Raw genomic sequence first — 15,171 nt, forward strand, 5'->3', positions numbered from 1 at the left:
TAAAACCGTCCGCTGTCACAAGAGGCAGGAATACAATACACAGAACATTCTGAGGAACATTAGCATTATACTGTATCCTGAAGGTAACGTGTCACATAAAAGTCCTGCCCATTAGTACTAACTTTAGTGACTAATTCCTTTTTAATGGTTAGAACTAATATTTTTTTTTGCTATAATCTGATCCTTTCACTTGACTCAGATGTTCATTATGGTCTGTGAGTACTTTTGTACATGTGCACTTTTAGAGCCTTGTGTGTATATATAGATATAGATGTAGATAAATAGAACAGCGTTTTTCATATAAACAGGAAACCACAGCGCTTCTCCGAGCCTAAAGTGTGTAAGCATGTTTCGTTTCCTAGAATGCATGTGGTAAGCATTTTAAAAGCTTTTTTTTCTTGCATTATGACAAACCCATGACAGACAGACAGCTAAGAAACTGTACATCTAGCACCTCTTAGCCATGTTACTATAAAAACTCCTCTGAATCTTTATTTTATTTATTAATTTATTACATTCATTGATTATTAAGCAAATCTATCTATTTTAGTCTTATTCATTAAACTGTGTGTATGTGTGTGTGTGTGTGTGTGTGTATGAGAGCCAGAGAGAGAGAGAAAATGTGAGAGAGAGAGAGAGAGAGAGAGAGAGAGAGAGAGAGAGAGAGAGAAAATGTGAGGGTGAAAGAGAGAGTGAGAAAGAGAGGGAATGAGAATGAGAGAGAGAGAGAATGTGAGGGTGAGAGAGAGAGAGAGAGAGAGAGAGAGGGTGAGAGTGAGTGAGAAAGAGAGAGAGAGAGAGAGAGAGAGAGAGAGAGAGAGAGAGAGAGAATGTGAGGGTGAAAGAGAGAGTGAGAAAGAGAGGGAATGAGAATGAGAGAGAGAGAGAATGTGAGGGTGAAAGAGAGAGAGAGAGAAGAATTAAACAGAAGGTTCCAGCCTGCACACAGCTGTACTTTATAGTATAACACAAGGTCATATTAACAAGACTAGAGTCTGAACTGCATTTAATCTCTTTTTATTTTAAAGAATCTGAATTTGGTCCTGTATTACTGCAGGGTCCTGCTGCTAAACCCTCATGATGTACGGTGACAAAAACTCTCTACAACACACAATACCACTGTATACATTTTATTACTCGTATATCATTTACCACATTTACAAAAGTACAGATCTGACAAGAATTACACAACAGTGAAGACGGGCGCCGAAACGGAAGAAAGCAGCGTTCCATCTAGAAAACGTAGAAATACAGAAATGCACAGCACGGGTGATCTGGATGGCACTGGGCTGAGATTTACAACAAAAAAGGCACAGAGGTCACAGATCCGAGCAGAGGAAGGAGGCTCAAACGGCTAGAATCTAGAACATCGTCATCTAGTGGGGAACCTTTAATAAGGCACACAAACACGTGGGCTTAGGGGAGCTTCACTAAACCATTTAACTGCTGTTTAGCCAAAATGTAGGGACACAAACTGGAGGTCGGTTTGTTGCACATGCACAGTAAACAATGACATTTTAATACAGAGGCATATGACACTGCGCCGAGGTCCAGTACAACCCTGTTCGTCCTTGTTTACATGGCTGCGTGCTGCTTTATCGTGTCGGATATTTTCCACTAGGCTGCAAAACTCATATGGACTGGATGTCAAACCTTATGGAGAAAATCAACACTATTTATCAGAGGAAATACATTTCCTTGAAGTAACAAGCACCCTGTGTCCAGCATGCAGATGTGGTGCTATGTTCAGGGGAACAGGGAAGAGATAATCTGTCATTTGTTCAGAGCAGGAAGAAATCTTAAGAAGAATATTTCAGATTGAGTCCCAGGTGTTTCAGCATTGTTGTCTTTTATAGAACACTGAAAAAACACAGCCAGCTAACGATATTATTACAAACAGAAATCTGTTTCAAAGGACGGACGGAAAGCAATTTTAGGGGTAAAAGAAGCCTGGTTAAGGGTCAAAACTGAACAGCATCACTGAAGTAAAACCAGTTACTTTCTTTTTTTGTTGCTATAGAAACATAAATGATCACAGGTTTTTTGTAAGAGAAAGTTGAAGTCGGTTCAGACGTGAGGTTTTGTAACTGGAGTCATCGCTTCAGTAACACATCTAAGCTAATAATAATAATAATATCTATAACTAATAATATATTATTATAAATAATAATAATAATAATAATAATAATAATAATAATAATAATAATAACTAATCTGAGCCTCCAGGAAACGACATGGACTGAGCACAGGACCCTCGGCTTCCACGTGTCCTGACTCGTCTACCGTCAGTTCTGCTTGTCCTTATGATTGTTGTCAACTCGATACAAAACCCAGATACTGAATCCAAATCAGCACACAAGTTCAGCTCAAGACTGAAATCTGCTGATCTCTCCATGATACTAAATCATCCTGTACAGCAAATGTACATCAAACATAGTAAGCAGGAGTTCGGTGTAATTATTACAGACGTTTAAAAAAAAAAAAAAACCATCAGACCGTTATAGAAAAAAAGCATACGATGACACCGGTATAGTAGAAAAGATTTTACAAATAAGAAACGTAATAAAAATAATAAGATTAACTGAGAACCTCTAAAGTTATAAAACCAAAACAAGTGTTTCAAGTTGGAGTATTAGTGCTTTATACTGTCCCATAGCTGTGACTATGGCTGACACAGGAAAGGATTTGGATAGATAAGCTTATACTGTCAATGACCCTCAAGTAATATCTATACAAAAAGGTCAAAATGATCTAAATAATCCCCTGAAGCTTAAAAACAAAACCCTAAAATGTAAACCATGAGGATGTATATATTACATATCTAATCATAAGGAGCTGGAATTTTATTCCCTAATAATCTGATCTTTACTTCATATTAGGGTCCAAAAGTCCACCCATGACATTTAAAACTCGAAAATATACAATATGAGACACCATTTACTTGGAAGGTAGATTATAGTGTCTTCTCTTAACAACTAACATTTACTAACTCTTATTGACTCAGTGGAGAAATTTCTTGCTGGTGGATTCGGACTTTTGGAGAATTCTGTATATCCGTGGATGCGTATGGGACTGGTTTTGGTCTGAGAGCAGAAACCAGTACTGTGATAGTGATAATAGCTACATGATCCCAGCAGGTTAAGCAGAAAAGACAAAGTACTGATTGTCTGAATTTTGTCATGCCCAAAATAAAAAAATAATAATAATAAAATAAAAAATATCCTGGAAAAAAAAACTCACCATCAGTCGTTTCAAATTCTGTACCTGCCTCTTTCATTCATTTACAACACTCATGAATTTGGCAACACAAATGAGAAAAGCACAAGTGTGTGGCAGGACCACTGGTGATCACTGGCTGAAGATGTCCTGGTGCAGGTCGAGCAGGACGCGGGTGAAGTTGTTGATCGGTCCGATGGAGCTGAGAGTCATGGCGGCGTCCTGTCCCCACAGCAGGTTGGGGCCGAACACCACGGCCAGGTTTGTGTTGCTCATCTTGTTCACCTCGCTTTCGGCCGACACCTGAACCATAAGACACAAAAAAGAATCAGAAGAATAACAATGTGGCAGAAACACCTCTATATGACGTGTGCAGTGCGTACGTGTTTCTGCTAAGACGAGGTCACTAATGAAAGCAGCACAGAGGTAACATGCACCGGGGCAATAAACTCTGTCTTTATGTGGCTTTTAAAAGCTCCTTTTATAACCGTGCAGCATCGAAGCTGTGTTGTATTTACAAGTGTTGAAAACATTGATGATTTAGATGTAACGTGGATATGAGAAGGAATTTTTTACAGAAATGCCTGAATTTTGGGTTGAATATCCAGAAACATGACACTCGGGAGAGCGAGACTGAAATAAATATAAGGTGTATTATAGAGTAGAACAGAAGACTTTATTTTGTCACTTTATATTAATGTATATAAAGTCAGAAGTCGGGGGCATGGTGGCTTAGTGGTTAGCACGTTCGCCTCACACCTCCAGGGTCGGGGTTCGATTCCCACCTTGTGTGTGTGGAGTTTGCATGTTCTCCCCGTGCCTCGGGGGTTTCCTCCGGGTACTCCGGTTTCCTCCCCCGGTCCAAAGACATGCACGGTAGGTTGATTGGCATCTCTGGAAAATTGTCCGTAGTGTGTGAGTGTGAGTGAATGAGAGTGTGTGTGTGTGCCCTGTGATGGGTTGGCACTCCGTCCAGGGTGTATCCTGCCTTGTTGCCCGATGACGCCTGAGATAGGCACAGGCTCCCCGTGACCCGAGGTAGTTCAGATAAGTGGTAGAAAATGAGTGAGTGAATGAATGAAAGTCAGAAGACTTCATACATATTACAACACAGTTTCCTCACGTATCACAACTTTGGAGGTTGGGGTCAGAGCACAGAGTCAGCCATGATACAGCACCACTGGAGCGGTGAAAGTTAAGGGCCTTGCTCAAGGGCCCAACAGTGGCAGCCCTGATCCACTGAGCCAACACTGACCTTATATATGATATTACTGTATAAGTGAATACTGTTCTTGTCACTACAGACCCACAGACATGCTGTTTTACTGACCTGAGCGAGAAACCAGACAAGGAAGCGCAAGGACACGTAGTTCACCTCAGGAAGTGACGTCAGCATGTTTCGGACTGTAGCAGCTTGAGACGCACTGTCCACACCTGACAGGAAAAAACCCCAAACACATACATCGTATTTTGTTAAGAGAGCACGTGCACATAAAAAAATCACAGCGTTTGTCTTTAGTCTGCGAGTTCTCAGACACAAAGTGTGTGTTTGCTCACGCTGAAAGTTGACGACATCGTTGTAGAGACTGTACGTGAGCAGTGGTTCCGGCAGCTCTCTGAGGAACGTCTTCAGGATCACCGCGGCTAAGTGTACATCGTCCAGCTCAAAGAAATTCACCTGCTCACCTGCACACACACACACACACACACACACCCCTTTAAATCAATATTTACTTTATAGGACTTTCCTTTAATCAAATATTAAAGACGAATAAAAGTGTAAATGAAGTGCAGGTGTGTGTATGCAGTAACAGAAGGAGGTGTAGATTTTCTAGCATTATCACTATACCTGAGTTGTATTTCAGTTGGATGTCCTTTACTAGATTCACATTAGCAGAGCGCCGGAATATTCCCTCTGTCTGCAGACCTGAGCGAGCGACAAGAGAAACATTTATTGAACATTGAAAACATCACCAAAGAGCTTGATTATACATGAGCAACCCTGTAGCTAATTGTGACTGAAGTCTTAGCGTATTAAGTGTATTACAAAATCAGGATCTTCTCTGTACAAATCACAGGGTTGGGCTCCTGAACATGGGTTAAGCCTAGTCTTAGACTGTTGGTTGTGAAACCTATGTGAAAGATCTATAAATCTCTTTTCTCTTAGCCTTGTGTATCGCCATGTAGAAGATCAGCTCATGAACAGTTTCATACCCTTTTCCTGCAGGAAAGTGATGGTATCTCGCATCACCAGTGGAATTCCATCAGCGTCCTCACCTCTGTCTCTCAACCTAAACACAAACACAGAGAACACAAACTCAATAAACCAGACACTTACCCCATGTCCCAGGAGCTGCTCACACACAAAATCCACTCATCTTTATGGTCGTTCTGATATGACCAGGGGGGGCACGGTGGCTTAGTGGTTAGCACGATCCCCTACACACCTCCAGGGTTGGGGGTTCGATTCCCGCCTCCACCTTGTGTGTGTGGAGTTTGCATGTTCTCCCCGTGTCTCGGGGGTTTCCTCCGGGTACTCCGGTTTCCTCCCCCGGTCCAAAGACATGCATGGTAGGTTGATTGGCATCTCTGGAAAATTGTCCGTAGTGTGTGACTGTGTGAGTGAATGAGAGTGTGTGTGTGTGTGTGTGTGTGTGCCCTGTGATGGGTTGGCACTCCGTCCAGGTTGTATCCTGCCTTGTTGCCCAATGACGCCTGAGATAGGCACAGGCTCCCCGTGACCCGAGGTAGTTCGGATAAGCGGTAGAAAATGAATGAATGAATGAATGATATGACCAGAGTCGATCTACGTACTATAACGTGTCTAATGAGTAAGGAATAAAACATGGCGGCTGTGATGTTACTGTATATAAAAATGAATAGAATGAAGTGAGGTGATGCCATTGGTTTATAGTTACGTTTAACTTTATGGTTGGTCACAATAAAGTGCGTGTAACCTATTGCTTATGTAATCTATAAGTGGTTAAAAACCCCAGAAAGGAGCTGGACTGGGTTACTCTAAAGCCAGGGGCTGGAAACCTGTGGCTTACATAATAGCAGCTAAAAGAAATGGCGATTGTGGAAATTCTTCTCCAAACTGTGACATGAAAGACAGTGTGGAAGAACTTCTGCACAGAGCCCTGACCTCAACCCCACCGGAACGCTGACTGTACCCCAGACCCCCAGACCTGCTATCAGGACGTGATCTCATGCTCTTGTGGCTACATGGGTCTATATCCCACTGCCATGCTCTAATCAGAAGTTTAATGGTGTTCATTATAATACTAATGGGAGACGAAATGTGGAATGAGATGTTCAAAGAGCACAGATGAGTATGATGCTCAGGGGTCCACTTTCGGTCATGTAGCGTATAAACTGTACTGTATAGGTTTTTTCCTGAAGACTTTCAACTTACCGTTACAAAACCCTGACATCAGAGACTACTATCTAGATACGTAATAATCCCGTTTACGTATTTATACAGTAGACAGATATGCAATAAAGTTCTATCAGCTACTTACGTTGAGAGCTGGACCCCAAACTGCTGGAAGGGGAGAGGAGGGCTGTGAGCGGGAGAAATCGGGCCAGGTACCACAGACGGCTTCAGGTTCATACGGATTTTATTGTCGTACCTGCAACCAGACAAAGATAAAGGTAACCGTCGTGTGCAGTGTTAAGTAGAGTGTGTATGCATGGTTATGCCATAGAGAATGTGTATGGTGTGTGTATGGAGAGTCTTACTCTCTGACTCGACTGGGAATAACCAGCTGATCACACTTCACTATCTCCTCCAGTTCACTTAGGTAGTTCACATAGTGGACCTTACGGCCAAATTTGAAGCTGTGGACCAAACACACACGTAGTAAGACCCAGTCTAGTGTAATGTATGTTTATTCAGCATAATGTCCCACTTGTGTATGTAGTGTTGACCTGATCAGAGGTTTGAAGAAGATGAGGACGGTTCTGATAAACAGAGTGGGATGGACAATGTAAAATGCCTTTATGTTCTTCTTATACCTGATAAAGACACACACAAAGGACTCGGTTATATATCCAGAATTCATGCGCTGCTGTGAACGTGTGTGTAAATTGTGTGCATTAGCTGTTTTGGTTCCTGTTCAGAACAGATTAAATCTCACTCCGTATAAAGAGGCTCGGCCAGTGAGATATGATGGTGACCTACTTTCTTTCGAACTCGCGGTAGGCGTCTCGCAGCCAGCTGAGGGACAACTTGTTCTCGCTGGTCATGCCATGGTGGAAGTAGATCAGTGTGTAATCGCTCTCCACGTACTTATCCAGTGTCTGCTTCAGGTACCTGCAATGCCACAGCTCTTATCAGGCAGTGATATTTCAGCAGTTAGTGTTCTGTGTTCAGTTCTCAGGAAGCTTCGTTTGACTGCTATATAAGCCACAAAACACAGTGCAATGTGCTGATATGGGAAAATAATCATAATCTTAGTCTTATCATAATAATCTTATAACATCTGCAAACAGTTTGATTTTATAACTAATAGATTTTAAACTATATAGCACTGATATAGCTTGTCATGTTTCCTAGAACCCAGAAAGTACACAAAGTCCTTAATCCTAAAGACTTTCTCATGGCAGAAAATGTGCTATTAAAAGTGCTAACACCCAAAAATCCTCCTCTTCATTCGTCTGCTCCCTGTTCAGGGGCGAAACAACGCATCGCGATGTCTGCATATTACATTTTTGGCACATTTTACGCCGGATGCCCATCCTGATTTTATCCAGGTTTGGGACCAGCACGGAGAGTTAACTCTTCAGTGGCTGGGTTTAGCTCCCTGCTCGGCAATGAGAGGGCAGGGTCCTGCTGCTGGACCACCCGGAGGTAGCCTAGTGGTTAAGGTGTTGGACTAATGATTGGAAGGTCATGAGTTCAAATCCCAGGTCCACCAAGCTGCCTCTGTTGTGCCCTTAACTCTCAATAATCCTCAGTGTAAAATGCCATAAAAATGGAAGTTCTGCTATCTGTTATCTGTTATCTGTTATAGCTCTGTTATCAAAAACGATTATAATCATATCGTATAACTGATTCCACGTCACTAAGTTCAGATAAATAAACGCAGCAGATTTGAAATACTTCTCAGCAACTAAAGTCTCTAGTAAGATTATTCCCTGAGTGTTGATGCCTTATGTGTGTCTCAGCTTGTGTGTGTGCATGTGTGTATGTTTATAGTCAGGAGTTTGTTCCTCTTTAATGAAGAGTGTTCACGGTGCAAGTGCACTTCAGCAAGCACTTTAAAGGAAGTCCTGTTTCCACCCAGTCAGAATTACTGTGAACAAAACAGAACTTAAACTATTAAAAACCCTTACATCAGTAACATGTGGTGGTTCAGCTGATGTTGGGGTGGCATGCGGCACGCGTTGAACACTATCACTTTACGGCCAAAGTTATCGTCACCTGCACAGGACGTAGAGAGAGGAAAGAGAGGCGTATAGAAGAAAAGTACAGAGTTAATGATTCCTGGTGATTTATTACTTGTTTGCTTTTATTTTACAGCAATACCTAGAGAGTTTATGGCTCACCTGCTACTTCCACTATTTGATGCCTTGCAATATCATAAAAGGGATCGTCCCATGCCAGGTGAGAGCCTTCACTGAGACTCTTAATATCTGTAGCTACACAGCAGAAAGGGATCCAATAGAAATTAGTGCAAAAAATACACCTAAAGGAAAACAATCACAACCTGTGTAATGACCCATAAAGGCATGTACTTGTCTTGTTAATTTGTGTATATACATCAGTTGAAGAGAAATGATTTTCTTGTGTATAAATCCTAACGTTCGTGCATCATCAGGCCACGAGCATGAGCAGAACTTTTTCTCAGGAGAATAACAAAGACAAAATTGTCCATGTGAAAGAAAGCACACTTGCATCGAAAGTTTACGAATAGTTGAATTGTACCGATTATGAATAAATAATATGTTTAAATGACACTGTTAATGATAAAAGATGAGCCCATATGTAGTTTTACTCCATGTTGAGATTATACAGACTGAAGATTATTTATCGACGTCGGTTTGAGTAAACGTTTCCTGTTTTTTTCTTTTTCTAAGCACAGGAAATGCTGAAATCTGCTGTATTGGCATGATGCTGTTGTTTTAGCCGTTTTCTTTTTCAGTAATACGGTAAAAAAAAAAAAGTGCTTCTAAAGAAATCCACAGGTTACCTTATTGACCTAACCTTCTCTCTACTTGCACTAGCTGAGGAGTGAAGGAATGTGTGTGAATCATTTACTCACACAAACAAATGTGCTGCCAGTAGAACGTTCCCCTGCATATAGACACAAAGCTCCTGACAAAAAGTCTGAAGGACTGATCTAACAAATTATGAGCAACTGTTGATGGTAAGAAGTGGTTAAATAATAACCTAAAAACCAAGCAGAGAAAAAGTGCTGAGACAGGAATACAGTAGGAATACAGTAGATAAGAGTTTGTTGCCCCTGGCACTGCTCACACAAACCCCGACTGTCTCAGTAGCTGTACGCAAGCCCTCGACGCAAAGTGGACGAGGAGAGTGTCGAGAAATCTGAGCGTAGTTTAACGTTTATTAAAATTAGCAGTGAATTAAGGGAGTAAAGCTGGCAGCACTTATGACTTAGATATTGATGTTTTCCCTAATAAGATAATAATAAACATATTTGTGCGTGATGAGGTATCGTCATTTTTTTAAACACGATCGTTAATAATATATCCATAAGGCAGCAACAAGGCTTCAACACGTTAAAGTCTCCTGTGATGCCCTGAAATCAGCCTTGGACAGAGTAAGACTATTACAAGCACGTGAAGCTAAACAAGCTGTCTGACAGTGCTATAAAAACCCCCATGGGCACTTTTCTTCTAGGGAACTTGATTTGCTACAAATTCATTCCTCTAACCTCTGCATTGGAAGCGTTTCAGTGTGGTGAATCCACATGGCTCGAACTCGTACACTGTATTAGGTGGAGAAACGATGTGGAAAACATTTGATCAATGCCTTCATGAAGCACTTATAGCAAAGACAAAACTTAACATAAGCGAATTCCCGAGTATGTGAATCATCTGTAATTATCTGTGTCTTTTGTTTGTCTTTTGTCTTAAAAGCTAAATACTGTGGGGAAGACGTCTGATTTACTGTCGAATTGTCGGGTTTGTTTATGGTCTTGTGTGGATGGCGTTACTGGTGTTATTAGCAGGCAGGAAACGAGATCGGAGCACACACTTAGGAACAGAGTGATGTTTTCTTCTCATTTAAATGACAGTAAGAATGAACTCAGGCCTACAGCTAGACACACAGCTAGTCTTCTGATTTAGTTCGGTGTTACATGAAATGCTGATCGTTACACTGCTGTGATCTCCACAGGTTGTTTAAAGCAGTGCTGCTACTCACTGGACTTGCTGACGCTGACGGGGTCATCCTGCGGCCACTGCTTTTCTGGCACCAGTTTGAGCTGGTCCAGAGCCGCACTGGGAGAATCGTCTCCTCCCAGCTCGTCGTGCAGATCCACCAGCAGGTCTGAGGACATGACTGTCCTCTATAACAGCACACACGGAGACCTGTCAGAGACACAATAATATACACAGGCTAGGGCTGGGTGATATGGCTGAAAACTGTATCACGATATCAGTGTTTCATATCGGTCGATATCGATAATTATTGATATTTTTTATAACCCATTTAAAATAAGGACCAGGAGAAAAATATATTACATTTAAACATTTTTATTTTAAACTTAACCTTCCTCTGATCGTAATCCCCTCAGTTATTAAGACAGAAATATCAACAACCAGGAAAACTCAAATAATTATAATGTAAACATAAGTCTAAAGTCACAATGAACACTTAACAATTATCTCTTAACATTTAAGGTGCAAAATGAAACAAAATGTAAAAAATGCTTAATAAAGTGTAATAAAATAGCAAGTCCCCCCAATGTGTGTGTGTTTGTATGTATGTATGTATGTATGTATGTGTGTATATGTATGTATGTGTGTGTGTATGCATGTATGTCTGTGTATGTATGTATGTGTGTGTGTGTGTGTGTGTATGCATGTATGTATGTGTGTGTATGTATGTGTGTGTGTGTGTGCGCGTGCGTGTATGTGTATGTGTGTGTGCGTGTATGCGTGTGTGTGTGTGTATGTGTGTGCGTGTATGTGTGTGTGTGTGCGTGTACGTGTATGTATGTGTGTGTGTGTGTGTGTGTATGTGTGTGTGTGCGTGTATGTGTGTGTGTGTGTGTGTCAAGTCAAGAAGCTTTTATTATCTTTATTATCACCAGGATGATGATACCACATAAAACAACACAGCGCTAAGCACTTAAATTTGTCCCATCGTGTACAACCGAGTACTAACAGACAACACAACACACTACTGGACAAATACACAAAATAGACCAGTGTACATACTGTACATTATAGAGCACACTGTGCCCAACTAGAGGATGAAAACAAAGAGGGTTTTTGTGAACATATATACACTTATGTAATAGCAGCAGTGGGATGAAATAATAAATAATAGAGGTGTAAAGTACTGAACAAACAATACACCATCCTACAGCTATAAAAACACTGATACTGGTATAAATAGCAGCATCTTCTCCACATACGATGCCTGCCAATGACAAACATTTCTCTTCTCCTTTTCAGTTGCTCATGGCCAGTCTTATGGACATTACCTTGACTGGCATATATAAAGACCAGAAGGCTACCTCCAGAACAAATAGCTGTCTGAAGTCTTCATCATGTGGTGTATTAGCAGAGAGAACAGGAACATTAGGACAGGTGGCAAGCAGCAGCTGCCTCTTCACTCACCCGCTGGTCAATGGAGCCTTTATTACGCTTCTTCAACCCACAAACTAATAATGATGTGCTTTATAGCTCACTTCTTTCTCTCTCTCACACTCTCTCCCTCTTACACACACATAAAGACAGAGTGAAAGTGAGAGAGAGAGAGAGAGAGAGAGAGAGGAAACCACACTGCACTACATTCAGAATGACGTGGTGAAATCTTGGGTTGCTTTTTCCAATTCAGTTAAAGGCTGAAACCACGAGGACAGGCGTGAGCTTTTAAAACTTCATTAAAGCTCTGATGTAGCGTCTGAATGCTCCAGAATAGGAGGATTGTTTAAAAAAAGAGAGAGAAATAAAAAAATTCTGGGAACATGGTCTGCACAATTAAACAAATAACTGTGTTGATGCCAAAGGAGCAGAAACCCATTCTAAATCTGCAGAAAAAAATGTGTGTGTGTGTGTGTGTGTGTGTGTAGCCACCAGCCGTGGCTAGATTCAGATACTGATCTGCTTTGACAACTGGCTTCTTTTTATTTCGTGCAAGGATGTGAGTGTTTGTGTGGCAGTGTGTGTGTGTGTGTGTGTGTGTGTGTGTGTGTCAGATGCACAGCATGATGGAAACAGCAGCTTCACACCTCAACACTTCATGTCTCATCATTACAGAAGATCTGGTGCAGTTCTGTGTCTATAATTGGTGCTCGTCCGCTACGAGAATGTGATGTGTGTGTGAAGTGACTTATCACAGTAAATTATTATTTGCTAATAATTACATTTTTCATTTATGAATAAGCGACAGCTAATTTTCAACCTTTTAGTGTTTAATGTATTAATATATTTATATATATATATAGCATTTTTTATGTTATGGAACAGCCAGGAAACAACATTAAGTTATAGTCGAACTATAAAGTCATTCCTTCACCTCTGTCTAGTTTTCCTTCTCTCTATGACTGAAAACTAGAGCCTTCTGTCATGAAGAGCGTCAATTTACCAACTTTTAGGAAGCCCTGAAGCCAGAGATGAAAATGAAGGAATACCATGCCGATGATGAGGAAATCAATGAAAGGCCAGATTCTTCTCATTAGACTTAGATCATCAGTGTCAGCCATGTGAATGCCTTCTTACAGAAGAAATGATAAGTGTTGCCCTGCAGTCAGCATTGTGATCGGTCATGCAGTTACACACCATTAATCAACACATTCTGATCAAAACACAAGGCTATTTTTAAATGTAATGTTGAGCCAAATTCTGAAGCCTGTGTGTTTTATTAATAGGATTCTGCCATTTAGATGTACAGCACTTTTAGCACTCAGACAAACAAGGAAACAAAAAGTACAATTGATGTGTCTGGTATTATCTTGTATCATAGACAACAGGATCCGAACCCAGACGTTCTGTTTATAAGAGATTACAGTCTCCTACATCCTTCATTGTGACACAGAGGTGCTTATTAATGCATGACATGACCATGAGCGAGCTCCTGTGAATTCATGTTTGGTTTCAGATCATCCAGTGAATTTAATTGTCAGGAGATTTTATAGGAATGTCATGTGCTCTTGAGTTAACAGTGGAGACTGATGTAGCTTACAGTGAAACCGATGGATAAAAAGTACTAGTATTTTTCAAAACGCAGCAAACAATTAAAACTACAGAACTAAAACATGTTTTTTTTAAATAGCATAACGCTACGTCCATGTATTATGTTTACTGAAGTGGAGCAGAAACTCACATCTGCATCTTTTAAAGCTTGAGCACTTTCGAAGCTTGTTGCCTTTGAAAATACAGCAGGTTTCTTTAATGAAGCTCTAGCAAACCTGAACTGGATGAAGTGCTTAAATAAGAACAAATGATGAATGGGATGTGTCTAATTTTTAAAGTGTTTATTTAAAGAATCTGTACTGAGGGTCCCCGTGACCCGAGTGGTAAGCGGTAGAAAATTAATAAATGAATGTTCTGAGGGTGTGTGTGAATTGTTACAGTTAGATGTTAGAAGTGCCAATGAACGCATGAAGTTTGGGATGAGTGAGATGAGTGAGAGAGTGAGTGAGTCATTGAGAGTGAGTCATTGAGAGTGAGTGAGTCATTGAGAGAATGAGTGAGTGAGTGAAAATGTGTGAGTCATTAAGTGAGTGAGTGAGTGAGAGAGTGAGTGATTGAGAGAGAGAGAGTGATTGAAAGTGTGTGTCATTGAGTGAGTCATTGAGAGTGACTGAGTGAGTGAGTCATTGAGTGTGTGAGTCATTGAGTGAGTGAGTGAGTGAGTGAGTGAAAGTGTGTGACTGAGTGAGTCACTGAGAGTGAGTGTGTGAGTGAGAGTCACAGAGTGAGTGAGTCATTTAGAGTGAGTGAGTGAGTGAGAGTCACTGAGAGTGAGTGAGTCATTTAGAGTGAGTGAGTCATTGAGTGAGAGTCATTGAGAGAATGAGTGAGTGAGCAAGTGATTGAAAGTGTGTGAGTCATTTAGAGTGAGCGAGTCATTGAGAGTGAGAGAGTGAGTGAGAGAGAGAGTGATTGAAAGTGTGTAATTGAGTGAATCATTGAGAGTGAGTCATTTAGAGTGAGTGAGTCATTGAGAGTGAGTGAGTGAGAGAGTCACTGAGAGTGAGTCATTTAGAATGAGTGAGTGAGTCATTGAGAGTGAGTGAGTGAGTGGAAGTGAGTGAGTGAGAGAGTCACTGAGAGTGAGTCATTTAGAGTGAGTGAGTCATTGAGAGTGAGTGAGTCATTGAGAGTGAGTGAGTCATTGAGAGTGAGTGAGTGAGTGGAAGTGTGTGATTGAGTGAGTCACTGAGAGTGAGTGTGTGAGTGAGAGAGTCACTGAGAGTGAGTGAGTCATTTAGAGTGAGTGAGTGAGTGAGAGTCACTGAGTGAGTGAGTCATTTAGAGTGAGTGAGTGAGTGAGAGTCACTGAGAGTGAGTGAGTCATTTAGAGTGAGTGAGTGAGTGAGAGTCACTGAGAGTGAGTGAGTCATTTAGAGTGAGTGTGTGAGTGAGAGTCACAGAGTGAGTGAGTCATTTAGAGTGAGTGAGTGAGTGAGAGTCACTGAGAGTGAGTGAGTCATTTAGAGTGAGTGAGTGAGTGAGAGTCACTGAGAGTGAGTGAGTCATTTAGAGTGAGTGAGTCATTGAGTGAGAGTCATTGAGAGAATGAGTGAGTGA

At 41.1% G+C, this 15,171-nt stretch overlaps 2 protein-coding genes across 2 annotated transcripts in view; one reads left to right on the forward strand and one right to left on the reverse strand.

Moving 5' to 3' along the window:
- The window catches only part of LOC132838524 (CD59 molecule (CD59 blood group)), a 142,135-nt gene that overhangs the window by 50,558 nt on the left and 76,406 nt on the right, over nucleotides 1-15,171 (forward strand). The gene's annotated exons all lie outside the window — the stretch shown is intronic.
- arhgap1 (Rho GTPase activating protein 1) overlaps nucleotides 1,115-15,171 on the reverse strand; it is a 15,129-nt gene continuing 1,072 nt past the window's right edge. Inside the window, exons 2-13 of the mRNA XM_060859061.1 lie at nucleotides 10,610-10,776; nucleotides 8,767-8,859; nucleotides 8,554-8,641; nucleotides 7,400-7,531; nucleotides 7,147-7,233; nucleotides 6,958-7,056; nucleotides 6,738-6,848; nucleotides 5,431-5,507; nucleotides 5,066-5,143; nucleotides 4,774-4,902; nucleotides 4,547-4,650; nucleotides 1,115-3,519 (exon numbers count right to left, since the gene is read on the reverse strand). Coding sequence (XP_060715044.1) covers nucleotides 3,349-3,519; nucleotides 4,547-4,650; nucleotides 4,774-4,902; nucleotides 5,066-5,143; nucleotides 5,431-5,507; nucleotides 6,738-6,848; nucleotides 6,958-7,056; nucleotides 7,147-7,233; nucleotides 7,400-7,531; nucleotides 8,554-8,641; nucleotides 8,767-8,859; nucleotides 10,610-10,745 — 1,305 coding nt within the window. The 5' untranslated portion in view covers nucleotides 10,746-10,776 and the 3' untranslated portion in view covers nucleotides 1,115-3,348. The remainder of the gene's footprint in view (nucleotides 3,520-4,546; nucleotides 4,651-4,773; nucleotides 4,903-5,065; nucleotides 5,144-5,430; nucleotides 5,508-6,737; nucleotides 6,849-6,957; nucleotides 7,057-7,146; nucleotides 7,234-7,399; nucleotides 7,532-8,553; nucleotides 8,642-8,766; nucleotides 8,860-10,609; nucleotides 10,777-15,171) is intronic.

Source organism: Tachysurus vachellii, chromosome 23, assembly GCF_030014155.1.
Source record: "Tachysurus vachellii isolate PV-2020 chromosome 23, HZAU_Pvac_v1, whole genome shotgun sequence".
NCBI classification, from domain to species: Eukaryota; Metazoa; Chordata; class Actinopteri; order Siluriformes; family Bagridae; genus Tachysurus; species Tachysurus vachellii.